This window comes from Macrosteles quadrilineatus, unplaced genomic scaffold (genome assembly GCF_028750875.1).
Source record: "Macrosteles quadrilineatus isolate MER2022 unplaced genomic scaffold, UCM_ALF_1.0 Scaffold_4__1_contigs__length_99947679, whole genome shotgun sequence".
In the NCBI taxonomy this organism is placed as follows: domain Eukaryota; kingdom Metazoa; phylum Arthropoda; class Insecta; order Hemiptera; family Cicadellidae; genus Macrosteles; species Macrosteles quadrilineatus.
In genome coordinates, this window is record NW_026542597.1 from 17203905 (window position 1) to 17219302 (window position 15398).

Here is a 15398-nt window from a genome sequence, read left to right on the forward strand (position 1 = left end):
CGTCCAGAAGCCTTAGGAATTAAATTTCTGTGTTTGTTTTGTGAAAAAATTTTGTTGGCTGTTATTTTGAGTCAAGTGCTGGTTGAGACTCGGTATGGCGTCAATTGTGCCGGAATATTTGAGGAAGCCGGAGCTGGTGTACGAGGTGCGGTCCCGGGGGGAGACTCCTGGAACTGATGTACGCACTTTGCGTACACAGTTCAGACAAATTGCTAGCATGCCTCAAGCTTGGGTTGAGTCGCTCAGTTTGGATGAGGAACTGGAGGCATGTAAAGAGAGGATGGAAGAGCTAAGTGGGGAAATTAATAGTTGGAGTAGTTTGCCTATGGGCTCAGCTAAGGGTTCGGCTATCACACAGCTGACGCACTGGCGTAAGCGTCTACTCTTGGTTTTGGGGCAACCTGAAATCCAAGATGAGGACAAGAGCTGGGTGGAAGCCAGAATTCTTGAGCTGGAAGGAATTTTGGAGAGTATTAAGGCAGGAAAGTCTGTCAAAGAGAAAGTTGAAATTTTTGAAGACAACCGTTCTTCGGAAATTTCAAACGAAGTGCCAAGGTCAGTTGATGTGACTCCAGTGGGTACCCCCCAGGCTCCGCCTACGCCAAGTACACTGCTCCAGTTGCCTGCAAGTGTTCAAATGTCAAATGCAAATGTTCAAATGTCAAATGCAAATGTCACACCGTCCCCCTCTCACACGTCCACCTTGGCTGCGGCTACGCTGAATGTCCAGTCCCCATCTCCCTTTCCTTCTCAAGTTCATAGTTCCCCTTCCATCTCTAACTCCTTTGGCAAACTTCCCCATCCCCTTGCCTCTGTCCTGAGTGGTTTCCGGCCGGTGGACGGGTTAGATGTGAATGGTCTTTGTTTTTTTCTGGAGAGTGTTTTGCGCATGCGTGAATACCCTGGCATGTCAGACGCAACTTTGATGGAACTCATTGCTCCATACTGTCTGAAACCGTTGGGGGACAGATTGCTTGATTGTTTGCGCAGAGGCGTCACCTTTGATGTTTTCCATAAAGAAGTTTTGGAGCTTTTCATGCCCCGTCGGGTCATGGAGAAGCTGAAAGTTGAGAGAGTTTTTCGTCCTCAGCAGCCAGCCGAGTCTCTCAGCCAGTACGTGGGGGACATTCGCACGGTGGAAAGGGTCTTGCGTTTGGGGATCAGTGAGCTTGAGCTCATTGACATTGTGCTTCAGGGGTTGAAGCCTGAGGAACGCTCCCGTCTGGTTTTTGCACCACGGCCTTCATCTTTTGCGGATCTGGACAGACTTTCCATCCTTTCGAGATCTGTCCAGGACGCTGATTTTCAGAGAGACCAAGCGGCGGGGCATCTTCCCCTAGCTGGTCATCATGCTGTCGTAGCACCCGTGGGAGTGTTGGGTCCTGAACCGCCGCAGTGGCAGAGGCAACCTGTTGTTTGTTTTGGTTGTGGGCAACCAGGTCACATTCGGCGGCATTGCCGTCAAGGTGGAAATTTTGGACGTGGTCCAAAAAACTAGTTTGCTCACAGGAGGAAAAATTGCCCAATCCTTCCTGTGAGGTTGTTGGTGATAATGTAAAGGGCAATAATCTGAAAGTTTTTTCAAGTAAGTCTAAGTCTAAGTTAAAGTCAGTTAATGTTTCTGTTGCCTCCCCTTCTGGGAGTGTTGTGCCTGTTACCGAGCCTCTGCTGCGGGGGATTGCGGGCCTTGCTTCCATGGGCGTGAAAGCGGCGCGCTCAACTTGCCCACGTCTCAACATCTTCATAGGTTCCACGGTGCAGAAGGCCCTAGTGGATTCTGGGTCAGCCCGTTGCCTCATTTCCTTGTCCCTTTTTGAAAAACTTGAATCGTCTGGGCTTATCAAGCAAGTTGAGCGAAAAACCCCTATCTGCTGGACTGCGTCAAATTCACCCCTTCCCATCATCTATGAAGCCCGTTTCAAGTTCAAAATTGAACATTTTTCTTGGGTTTGGAGTTTTTGGGTGGCTAAGGACCTTTGTTTCCCTGTCATTTTGGGAGCGGATTTTATCAAGCACACTGGCCTAATTTTGGATTTAGGCAGAGGTCAGTGTTTTTTCCGATTTGCGAGGCGGGTATTAATATCTTTTGCTGATGAAATTGGTGGTGGTGCTGCGGTAGTCGAGCCTGAGATACCCAGCAAGCCAACAATTGATCCGTTAGGGCATCTGACTACTTGCGAGGCTGAAGCCATCAGAACCTTGTGTTCTCGTTTCCCAGATGTGCTGACGCCAAAGCTTGGAGTCACTAACCTGTTAGAGTACGAGATTCGTCTAACAGATACCCGTCCCGTTCGCTCTCACCCATACAAATTAGCTCCACCCAAAATGGAAACTCTCAGAAAAATCATTGACGAACTTCTGGAAAATGGTGTCATTGAACCTTCCCGTTCGAGCTACGCTAGTCCAGCTTTTCTCGTCCCAAAACCCAATGGCAAGTCCCGAATGGTTTTGGACTATCGCAAATTGAATGCGCAAATTGAAATCGACTCTGTGCCTCTCCCCGATTTGCATTCTGCGTTTGATTGGTTCGGTAAGGCCAAGTATTTTTCTGTTTTTGATCTGAATCAGGCCTATCATCAGATTCCTTTGAAACCTGAGTCTCGACCTCTCACTGCTTTCTGCGTTCCGTGGAATTTGTATCAGTTCACAAGAGTTCCGATGGGTCTTGCTGTGGGGGCCCAGACTCTCACCAGACTCCTTGATTCCATCTTTCATGATGTCAAGTTCAAGTTTGTGTTCAATTACCTCGACGATCTCTTGGTGTACAGTGAGAGCTTCGAAGATCACCTAATTCATCTTGAAGAAGTCATGAGTAGATTGAATAGGGCTGGCCTTACCGTGAATCCTGACAAGGTTAGTTTTGCAAAGCCGGAAATTTCGTTCCTTGGTCATCTTATCTCTCATAGAGGCGTCTGCATCGACCCCGCTAGAACCCAGGCTATCAGGGAGTTTCCTCCTCCCAGAGATGTCAAGGGTATTGCTAGGTTCATCGGCATGGTAGGTTTTTACCGACGCTTCATACCCAATGTTGCTGAATTGGCGGCTCCTCTCAATGAGCTTCGGAAGAAGGGCGCCAAGTTTGTCTGGGGTGAAGCGCAGCAGACGTCTTTTGATCTTCTCAAGGAGGCTATCATGCAGCCCCCTGTTTTGGCGATGCCGGATTTCAATCAAAACTTTGTCTTGCAAACAGATGCTTCCTCCGTCGCTATTGCGGCTGTGTTGTCACAAGAGGTGGATGGTGTTAGGCAGCCAATTGCGTACGCCTCACGCACTTTGAGTCCCTGCGAAAAGAAAAGCTCTTCTGTGTATGAACTCGAGTGTTTGGCTGTCGTGTTTGGAGTCAATAAATTCAGACGCTTTTTGGAGCACAAAGAGTTTTTATTGGAAACCGACAACCAGGCACTCTCGTGGCTTCTTGCACATCCACGCCAGCTTGGGAAAATTGGTCGTTGGGTTGTCCAAATATCGTCCCTTAAGTTCCAAGTGCAACACGTTCGAGGCACTCAGAATGTGATTGCGGACACACTATCTAGGATGTACCATTCACCCGACGATCCTCCTTCTGACCAAGAGTAACCGGGTTGTGCCGTGCTCTTGGAGTTTCCACTCGCCTTTTCTGATTTCATTCCCCATCAGCTGAAGGATCCTGAGCTGGCAAAGATCATTGGTGAGCTTCAAAATGGGGGAGCCCACCCCCCATATTTTCTGTCCCAGGGTGCCCTTTGCTGTCGCGCTCGGCAGCGAGGTAAACCTAAAGTTGTGCTGCCTAGTCTTCTAATCCCTATGGTCTTTGAGTATTTTCATTCTTCTCCTGTGGGTGGGCATCTAGGTATCCACAAGACCATTGCGAAGGTTAGGGAAATGTTCATCTGGAAGGGTATGGATCGGGATCTTGCTGCTAGGGTGCGTTCTTGTCAAACGTGCTCACTGAGCAAGCCCGCTCAAAACTCTAAGTTTGGTTTGTTGTCATCTGAGGTGGCGGAAAGACCTTTGGAGAAGGTTTTCATTGACTATGTAGGGCCTCTCCCGAGTAGCAAGTCAGGAAATAAGTTCCTACTTGTTTGTGTGGATGCCTTCTCCAAGTTTTGTTGGCTTTTTCCCTTAAGGAATGCCACTGCACAGCTCACCGTGCAGGTACTTTTAACACACCTCTTCCAACATTTTGGAATACCCGCCACCATTGTTTCCGACAACGGAACACAGTTTGTTTCCCATCTGTTCAAAAGAATGTGCTTTGGGCACGGAATCCGCCATGTGACTACTTCCCCTTACTATCCACAGCCTTCTCATGCTGAAAGGTTCAATCGCAATCTTCGCTCCGCTCTCATAGCTTTCCATGCTGACAAGCAGACCACCTGGGATCAGGAACTCCCTTGGCTTCAGTTTGCTTTCAATACTGCTCACCATGAGAGTCACAAGGCGGTCCCTTTCGAGCTGTTTCTAGGCTATCCGCCTAACAACCCGTTAGCGAATGTGTGGGGAATTGGCGACCTTCTGCCACCTCCTGGTGCGGCTGATGTCAAGGCAACTTGGCAAGCGGCCAGGAGAAACTTGATCAGAGCTAGGGAATTGGTCTGTAGGAAGCACAATCGTGGTAGAGTAGACAACCCTTTCCAGGTGGGGGATTTGGTGTTTTGTAAAGCTCATCCAGCCAGTTCGGCTGTGGACAAGAGAGCTGCAAAGTTGTGTCATCGGTGGTCAGGTCCCCACCGCATCCTGAGGTTTTTGACGCCTGTCACGGCGGAGCTTGGAGATCCGCGGACTGGAAAAGTGTTCCGGAGGGCGCACATTTCTCATCTCAAGCCCTTCCGCGGAACTCTTCCGTAGGCAATTTTCTTTCCTCTTGTGTCTGGGTGGGAAGTGCACTGGGCCAGAGAACCTGATCACTTCTCCTGTCCCCTGTGTTCTGCGAAGGAATTTCCCTCACAAAATTTTCCAGCTCTGGCCAGAGCAAACCCTGGGGGTGAGTTTTCCCCTCAGTTTGGAAGTCCCTTGGCGTTCCCCACCACAGACACCTGAGTTGTCTTTCAGGTCAATTTCTTTTCAGGAAGTGGGGGAGAGGCTTGTTTGTTTGTCCCTTTTGGAGAGGAGTGTCCTCTTTTGGGGAGGGAGGTTGAGCCGTGACTATTTCCACCGGGCGAATGTCACGACTCATGATCAATGGTTCAAGTGTTTTTTTTATAGTAGGCTAGTTCAGTGTTTCTCACTCCACGCCCCCGAACAAGGCTGTGGGTTTTGTTCTTATTACTCCCACCGCCAAGCACTTCAGAGGTTGCGTGACAATCAACTAGTTAACCTCGCAGACATTTTTCATCGTTTTAAATCGCCCTTTTGGCACATGATTTATACAAGGTTGTGTAAGTTTTTTATTTTGTGCTTAGTCTGCGAGGTTATGGAGTAGTTCAAGTGCGCCACGCGCTCCTTTTGGGTGAGTTTTTCACATTTTTCTAAAGTTAGGTTAGCTGCACATGGTTGCACTAGGTCTGGAACCTAGTCTTGGGGTCGTGGAAGACTTTTGATAGTTAGTTTCCCTGTTCTCTGTTGTTTTGTATAATTCAGGGCTTTGCCCGAAATGCTAGGCCTAGAATTGACTGAGAAATGTTTGTTGGAAAGCCGCTATTTGAGAGAAACTGCCAAGTCAGTTTTGGGTCCTTCTGACTGTTTTGTGGTAGGCCTAGGCTTACAATTTTTGCTCAGTAAATGTAATTGTCTTAGGCTACTACTCTGGTAGTCTTTTGTTTCTGTGTCCCGTACAATTTTTAGTGTTGTTTTGTCTTGTAAAATGTTCAGTTTGTGTTACCCAGTCAAGTAAGGTTAAAGTCTTTTATTTTGCTTTGTCCTTGCCAAACTAGTTAAATTAAGTTGAATTAACTGCTCTTAAAGCTCCCCAGAAAGTTTGAGTCATTTTGCTCAAGTTTTAAGAAAGTTATGAGGAATTTAGAGTTTGGCAATTCTCCATTCAGGTTTGAACTGGGTAACCAAAAGGCCTACTGGTTTCAGCCTTTGAGTTAAGGTTTGGGATGGTCTGGAGAAGCTGCTGGAACATTTCCCCCAGCTTTTAAGACCATTCCGAACAAATTCGGATCACAACTTTTGGAGAAATTAGCAAAAATACATGAGTCGTTGCGTTAGGCCTAAAATTTTTGTATGGAACGTTTTTTGTCAATTTTAAAGTATTTTTCTGTGTTTAAATGTCAATTGTTTATTGTTAACTTGTTCTTCTGGCCACTTTGGACCAGACAATTTATATTTTTTCTCTCTATTGGTGAAACTTACCACTGTCACATACCTGTCTGGCCTGCTGACGGTTTTACCGCAAATATTAATGTTACCATTCTTGTACTGTTTAACCTGTTAATTGTTATGTTTAAAATATTGTTATTGTTTGAAATGTTTTATATTGATAGAGAGCTGTGATAGAGAGACAAACCTTTTAAAAATTTAGAAACTTTTGAAAATGATATGTTAGGCCTAATCTGTGGATTTATGGAAGTCAGTGAAAGACAATTAAATGTGTGACAGTGAACCTTGCGGTATTGAACTTAGACTGTTACTACCTTGTTTCTGGGTTTGTTACTCAGGGCCCATGTGTGCGGTGAAACTGTAACACCGGAAGAATGGCGGAGAAAGTTACCACCTTGAGGCCTCTGTGGGAACTCTGGCCAGCCCCTCTCCGTCCATCTTCAACGGCTCAACAGTGTCCTGTACCTGGATAGAATGAAGGAAAACCGCAACTACCGCAAGTTTTAGGCCTAATTAATTATTGATAACCACCGTCCTGGACTTGGAGATTTCGTTATTTGTTAATTTGTGCACAGAAATTTATTAATTGTTATTCTTTTTAAATTTTAAATTCTTTAGCCTAGGCTACTTGTTGATTTTTTAGATTTTATAATTTTTTTACATATTCTATTAAATTTCAATTTTGGGGCCCCTAAATTTTCTATAGTTACCATGAAATGAATTTATTAAAAGAGTCATTAGATATTTCATTGTACATTTATTAAAGGTTAAAACTGATTAAATTTACTTTGACTGAAATTAGCCTATTTGAATTTTTTAAATTAATGTTTGTAAGTTAGTAGGTCAGAGTGGTATCAAAATTTTTTAAAGTTTAATTGAGAGTATTTAATTCATGTATTATTGTTAATTATTGTTGTGTTATTCTTTAATGGTTAATTACAGCTCGTTTCTCTCAAATGGCGTGTTGTTCTTGAACCTCCATCCATGGTTCTCATTTTGTTAAGTAAAGTTTTGTGAGCCGCTCCTCGGGTCTGCGCATGGATCACGCTTCCTTTTCGTTAGTCTGGGTGCAGGCACGAGGGCATGGTTCAGAACTTGTGACCAATGTTCAGTAGGTACTTTTATTGAGCCAAATTGTTTCACAAAACTCCACGAGTAACTTAATAAAACATGAATCAAAACCTCTAATGCAGGCATAACTTATTGAAAATTGAAGAGCATGAAATCTGCACATGCTAGGTAAATAGGCACAGCTAGGTGAAAAACCTCGAACTAAATGGCTAAGCAGCTTAGGCCTGTACATCAGCATCTTCATAAGAGATGAGATTACATTAATACAAAATCATATTTAACACATTTTACAACCATTCTTTTACAAAAGAGTGTTTAACTAATCTATCGAGAAAGACTGAAGATAAAACTGGTAACAGAAAAACCAATTTAATCTAAACATAAGCATGTGATTTCATCAAGTAAACAATATACGGTAATTTAAACATGTGTCATAAGAAAACAGCATTATTTAAACATATGATTTCAGATCGTAAATATGAATCACAACTAATCTTTGTTCAATACTGAAACCAAATAACATGCAACAGTCTCCTTTTACACAAAAATGTATCTACAACTTAAAATAATGTTTATTACATAACACTAGGTATAGCAAAACAGTAAGGAACTACCATTTTAGGCCTATGTGAAAATAAAAAAAACAAAATTAGAATATTAAGGGTGGTTTAACATCAAGTTTAGCAAAATGCTAAACTAGTTGGTCTTTCTTAAGGGCACAATCATATAAATTGTCTTCCTACTTCGTTAATATCAAGGAAATTTGCCAAAGCAGCAAAACTATCATCAAACAGATGGCCTCCACCATCACATAACACAATCCCAATTCCTCGACCCACTGACACTTAAAAACACACATGTGTATTTAAATTATTGCATTCATATCTAAGATAAAAATAAAAGATATGAGTCGTAAAATGAAAATATAGTAAAATTTATCCATACCGAATGATTATTTGTTTATTTATTATTGCAAACCATGGGTTGCATTGTCATGGGTTTTTTTCTGTCTTGTCTGTCAAATATATTCATTTTTTTGCTCGTTTCTGTTATTATATTAAAATATTTATCAATTGTTATCTAGATTTGGTTACTGGTATTGTTATTTTTCTAAAAATGTTTATGCATGTTTACCTAGCAAGATGAATCTGTATCTGGCTTATATATATTTTTTTAAATATTTATCTTGTAACTTGAATCTCATGTATTATTGACTGTAAAAATGGTGTTTACCGTATAAATAAATAAATAAATAATTTAATCAAATTTGTTATTCTTCTTATTTAGCTGGTATCAAATTCCTAAATGTTTCTCAACGTTTTACTACTGACATTAATTTGTTAATTTGATGGCCGAAATCATAGCCTCCCCTAATACAAGGCCGCGGCGAGACAAAAGCGGCAACACCGCAGCTCCGACCAACTGAAACAGCTGTTGTACATAATGGAGCGTCTGTGCAATGTTTATTTTACACGTTTGGTTTATTACTGTTATTACCATGGCAATAGGCAGGCCAGTAACACATTGACACAAAATCCAATGCCACGGCCTTGTATTAGAGAAGGCTATGCCGAAAAGTTCTCTAGTCACAATAAGTTGACATCAGTTTAGCTAAGTAAGTTTTTGATTACTAAAGAAATCAGTAATAGAAATCCGAAAGCTCAATTAGTACCTATATTTTATGTTAAAAGTTGCTACAACTTTAACACAGATATGGAATGTCTGATTTATTGATAGTCAAAGCCTACAACCACCCAAATTTTTTTCAAAAACACAAAAGGCTACATCTTCAACACGGAAATGTAATAAAATTCTATCTCCGGTCAAAGCCTACAACCACCCTAAACAATTTCTTACACAAAGAACCCAGTAGAAACATACCTGTCAATATAGGTATTAGTGCCTGTGGCGTGCCATCGCCTACGATGTTGTATCCTTCGAGCACCGTAGCTCCCAACTGGTCGTGCAGGTATGCGTAGCTACGAGGCAGCTTGCGGATGAACGTGTTGCGCGACAGAGAGTCAAAGCCAAACATGAGCACGTTGAGACCCAATGCGTCCGGGGCAAGAGACTGCCATCCGGAGCGATCCATAACATCCTGGTCATTGCGGATACCAGCCAAAATACTGTTCCATCTGGAAATTAACAGTATGAGAAACACTGGTTTTACAGGCTGTTTGAATAATATTTTAAGGACAAATGACACCAATAATTCTGTTATAGATATCAGGACCTTAAACAACACTTAATTTATTTTTACATGTTAGTGAGATTAAGAGAAAGGGTCCCCCATGTGGAATGCATTTTTTTGTGCAAACCAATCACTCTTCTAACACAAGGTGTACTCATAAAATAAATGAGTCTTTAAACTATTAATGAAAATGTAAAATTCAACTTTGTCTACAGGTAATTTGGAATTTTCAGTCAGTTTTTAGAAATAGGGTTTTAATTTTTTTAAGTCTAGCAGCCGACATTTTAGACTAGCTTTTCGTATAGGTAATACCATTAGTCAACGTAACAGCTATAAACATTCAGCGTGTGTGACACAAATTCAGCATTTGGATAAAAACAAAATGACATACTGGTACAGAGGGTTGACTTTTTAATACTATGTGTAATGCTATAATCATTGATACGTTAGCGGGTCAATCCATTTCAAGTCATACAGGCATGGTTGCTCAACATTTGTAATTTTGATGAAACTTTTATTAAATGTTAACTGTATCAATAGAAATGTAATGCAAGTATTAAAAAAATTATTTCCCTTCGGAATTTTTTTGGCGGCCATCTTTGTGTGAAACCCGAGTATTTTATAAAAAATGTTGTTTACTAGATGTTGAATAACTTTTTATTTTTTAAGATATCAGGACAAATTAAAAACCAAATATTCAGCATAAAATGGACTTCAAGATGATACCAAGTGAAATGGCATAAATATTTTATAAGTATGGTATGTCAAATGCAGAAACGTAAACAGATTTTTTCATCAATTAAAATGTTGTTTTCCATGTTATATTTAAGGAAAAAATAAATTCTCACCTATAATATTATTTTTATTTAAAGCTGTCATACAAGACAGTCTAAATCTCAATTTTGATCATAAAAGTGATGTACTTTTTTGTCTATAGGTCTATAAATACGGTAGATTGTCCGATTTTTACATTTTATACCTAATGTTATTGAAATAGATTTAATTGAAAATCAAGTCAGGCAAATGGAAATTCGCTTAGTCTGCAGGTTTGCTGCGGCGGGGGTATTTGTTCTTCTATTCCTTCTTAGGTTTTTCTTCCTCCACACATTCAACAAGTTTTCATGGTTACTAATCACCCAATCACAGGCTACTTAAGTTGTCTTGGTTACCAATCGGCCAATCCCAAACGGTTGTGCATAGTAAGCGCACAGCGGACAGATGTGTAAGGAGCTGAGGTTTCAGTGCAAGCGGATAGCTTGACCTTGAAGCTCTCAATTGTTTTGCTTCCATTTATTTTTGTCAAATGAACTGTTATGCTTTTAAAAACCATAATGGGGGAACCTACTGCATATAAAAATGGACAGAAATAGTTAGGCCTAAATATACAGTGCATTTCAACATGTTAGACTAAATAAACATAATTTACAAAATTTTCTTGAGATTTGTTGAGGTTATAACATAATTTAAGAAGCAGCTATTGACCACGATTGATCTGCCCCCGGTTAACCAAGGTTCTACTGTAAGTGTTTAACAATCAGAATGTGTAAGCAACATTACGGCTGTAATACAAAAGAAACAACAGTGTTACGAGGACAGTAACTTTATCCATAATGTTATGTAATTGACAAAGTACTCACTTTTTGCCAGATTCTGAGATACATCGGACCCGCACAACATCACTAGACTCGAGATTAAACTCTGTATGTGTCGTTGTTGTAATGCCAGTCCTAGTGTAGAAATCATCAGTCCTTGTGATATCTGCAACAGGTACAGGTGTGTTACTTTTACATCTTTGATGGAAAAAAATTGTGATTTTATGTGATAAAACAATTTATTCAAAGAAAGTTCGGTTTGGAATTTATTTCATTTTTGTTATAGGACCAAGAATAATTTTGTCACTTGATCAGACTTTTAGAAGGGGAAGCAACCAAGACACGGTCTCTTTGAGGCATCTTAGACAAATCACAAATACCAATGAAACATACTATGAAACACAAAATCTAACTCAAGTAATCGTCTTATTTACATTTCAAACAATAACAAATGACATTACAACGATTTACTTGAATTCAATAAACATTCTATGAAAACACAAAATCCTACCACAACACTAAATCTAATGTAAGCCATTTTTTCTTCTTTGCATTTCATACAAATAACATTACAATATTTTACTTGAATTCACCAACTGTAATGATAGCGCCATTTTTGTATGGATGTAAACAAAATTGTATCATGACCATATGTTTTGATGTAATCAAATGTAACTTGAAAAAGCTCAGATGTTGAACAACAGAATCAACAAAAACTCTGAAATTTAGAAAGCCTATATGACATGGGATATCATCCAAACCCGCAAAAGGTACATCTCAAGAGGTTTAGAGCTTTCAAATAATACCCAATATGCCTATAAAAATAAATATTTTGGGGTCAATTTGCTGCATACTAAAATCAACAAATTCTTTTAATAATATAGATGCCACTGAAACGATCATTTACTGTGTAACACTGTAATACCTGTGAACGAGCACTCAATATCGCCGTATCTGTCGCGAGCCAGTTGCGTGATCTTGGCCATGCCTCCCACCATTGTCACCCAGTCCGGCTCGTCTGCACACTGCAGAGGACCTTGAGGTTTAATGAACCTCATGATCTCTGAACTGTTCACCTCCAGTCTAGGATGTCTACAAGCCTGTCCACCTCGCCTGTGGTAATCAAAAAAATGTGCATCAGCAAAAAGAAAATATCATACAGCTTAAATGTGAATAGGAGAAAGTAGGGCACCCACTGCAACCGTCACAGAGATGATTGGACATAAACAGATTTTACTGGCCCACTGCATCATGGTCATTGCATGTCTCCAGCACGGGAAACCCCCACTATTTAGACCACAACTATGAACCAGTATTGTTCTGTTGACAGTTATATATTGTGTGTATCTTTGTTGTAAAGTGTTGAGTTCAAGTCCCGTGAAAGTCCGATCTGTGGTGGTCGCAGTGGAAGCCCGGTTTATCTAGGAAGGATTTGCAGACGGTGTAAAATTGTTTGGCTGTGGTAATATTTTAGGGTGTAACATAGCAATAGTCAATAGTAGCCTATAGAAATTAAATTAGAATTTACCAATACCCAAAACGGATATGCTACATCCAAAAAGTCAGATTTAAAAATGTTGAGGAAAACAACATTTTCTACATATACCATGTATAGGAGGAGAAAGTAAAAAACCAACAGCCAAAGCAAAAGATATAAACAAACAAAATGCAAACCGCATAAGAATGATGTGATCAAAGGGGTTGTTAACATAAAGAATTTATAGACTTACCATAGTTTACTGTTACTTCCAGATTGAATCATTTTGGCCATTTGCTTTCTGAAAAATTAAGTAAAAATTATTTCACCTCAGTACCAAAAGACATTTCAAAGGGTCTATATGAAAGTAAAATACCAATCACTCACTTGTAACTAACCTTAAGACCAGTAATTGTAAACTATAAACTAAGTTAGACTCAACGGTTTCATTGAGTATTTTTATTAGCTACGGTATCTCTGGTTCAAGAACGGAACTCAAATTAAGTTATACAGCTAACATTTAAGAACAGAGGCAACAACATTAAGGGATATTGAGAATTATTATTTGTTTTGATAAACACCTACTTAACAATTAAGTTCAAAGGCTATTGTTGAAAAAAAATATATATTTAGTGTACCGCTATAGATTTTAAGATGTTAAGATAACAATAATAAAAATAACATAAAAAAACTACGGTTGCAGATCTCTTGAACCGAAATAGCCTTTGAATACAAACTACTAATAAACTGAAAAAATAGGTTCCTTATTCAAAAATAGCCTTGCTATTTATGTTAGACTCATTGGGGTTTCTGTGTATTAAAGTTTTAGGCAGTGTCTCGATTCTAACTTAATGAAGTTAACTTAACCAACCAAACCTAAACAGAATTTGTAGGCCTACAAGCCATTCTGTAACTTAACTTACCGGTACCATTTTTACCTGAAAAACATAGGTAGAGGTGGTTGCATAGGTACTTAACAGAAAAAGTCCCTATGCTTGTTAAACTGTTAAAAACAATGATAGGTTTATCTGAACTTAAGAATTAATGAGCTTATATTAAAAAGAAATGTAATACCCTAACCAATAAAATCTATTGAAACTTTACTTACAGCTGGGCTTCTCTATCTTGTAAATCGATCAATTTTGGCGGCCGAAATATCTGCACAACTGAGTATATGATGAGAAGAATGAGAGAAGCGTACAAAAGTCTACGTGTATGGTAGGACAGCATGTTTTAATGTTATCTAGAAAAGATGTTAAAACCAGTTATTTGGAGTTAAAAACCAAAATGTTCTATATGTCTAACTTAATTTTCTCAAAGGTAAAACCTTGTTCACACCATTATTAGTTATTTTTCCAATCCTATTCATAGTTTTAGAGCACAGTAGTAACATTTTGAGAACACCAAGTTATATGCTTTTAGGCTTATGAAGTTATGGTGGATCTGCAGAGGTGTAACCTACCCCTCTTGCACTGCATTAAGACATTAACACTCCCTAATAATCTGAGGGCTAGCAACTTTGGTTTCTCTAACTTACTAGTAACTTAAGCTAGGCTACCATCATTGACTATTGGATACTGAAGTAGACGTGCCAGATCAGCTGTAGCCAATTTTTTTTAAAAAGAACGTAGTTGTGCGAGCTAGTCACAGAATCCGCTAGTTACTAAAACTCTATTTTCTTCCTTATTTTTTGTTGCTGGCCAAGTTGATGGGTCATAACAGTTGCTATAGTTTAAAATAAGTCATTCCATTAGTTAAAATTGGTAAAAAAGATTGTGTATTCGACAGAAAACAGTGCTTTAGATAAGCACAATCTGTCGGTGGCTCAATCATCTACGACGATTTTGGTTAAAAAACTGGCAACAAATTTAACATGGGGATAGAATGTCTGGTTGTATTAATAGTCAAAGCTACTACAGTAATTTAGGCTATAGGAAATTGAAATTAGCCCAGGCTACAGTAGACTTAAGTTAAGTTTAACTTAGTTCAGGGATGTTAAGTTAGGTTATTGATTGGAATTTCAAACAAATTAACTTAATCTTTTTAGTAGGCCTAGGGTAGGTACCTTTAAGTAACCTAAAACAAATCTGGAAAAACTTTGGTATCCGACTCCATTGTATTAACTATTCATAGTAACTATCCATTGTATTAACTCCCTAACTTAATTGTCTCAACATAAGGCCTATTGAAGAACCAATGTGTTATTATCAATTCAATCTATAAGTTTATAAGTTAGGCCTACTTTTATTGTTCAATACTGTACTTTAATGGAGTCTGATAAGCTTAAGTATAGTTTCACCACTGATCAAAATTCAGCTCATACAGGAACTAGGCCTATAAAACCAAGGGCGATTTTTACAAACACATTGGTCAGCTAACCTGAATGTTAACACCTTTGAACATCAATAGAAAAGAATCAATGTAATGGTAAAAGTTCAGGCTACAACAACAAATAGTAACCATGAAGTGGAGTGGACCGCCACTGAACAAGCGGAAAATTGCTTCTCCGCAAACCACTCTCAAAGTTCCATTTCTTCACCTAGGAAAACCCAGCGGGTACAGTTTCTTAACTGGGCTACGCTAATATCCATTGAAACTATCGATTCGATTAGTAGGCCTAAACCTTCATCCGATTTTTTCACCATCAGCAAGTTTGGTTGGTTAGGTTATGATAGTTTTATTTTATAATAGATAGGCCTATAAGCTATTTAAAAATAATGATTATTAATAAATATTTTCAATTCAATAGTTTCAATCAATATTAGCGCAGTCCAGTTAAGAAACTGTACCCAACCCAGATTGTTAGAATAAGTTAAGCAAGTTA

The 15398-nt window shown here is 39.4% G+C and overlaps 1 protein-coding gene across 2 annotated transcripts in view; it reads right to left on the bottom strand.

Annotated features, from left to right (window-relative positions):
* Window positions 1-15398, bottom strand: part of LOC128992368 (uncharacterized) — a 35143-nt gene that overhangs the window by 19384 nt on the left and 361 nt on the right. For both annotated transcript variants that reach the window (XM_054415916.1, XM_054415917.1), the window contains exons 2-6: window positions 13683-13817; window positions 12828-12875; window positions 12023-12210; window positions 11143-11263; window positions 9196-9449 (exon numbers count right to left, since the gene is read on the bottom strand). In XM_054415916.1, coding sequence (XP_054271891.1) covers window positions 9196-9449; window positions 11143-11263; window positions 12023-12210; window positions 12828-12875; window positions 13683-13804 — 733 coding nt within the window. In that variant the 5' untranslated portion in view covers window positions 13805-13817. The remainder of the gene's footprint in view (window positions 1-9195; window positions 9450-11142; window positions 11264-12022; window positions 12211-12827; window positions 12876-13682; window positions 13818-15398) is intronic.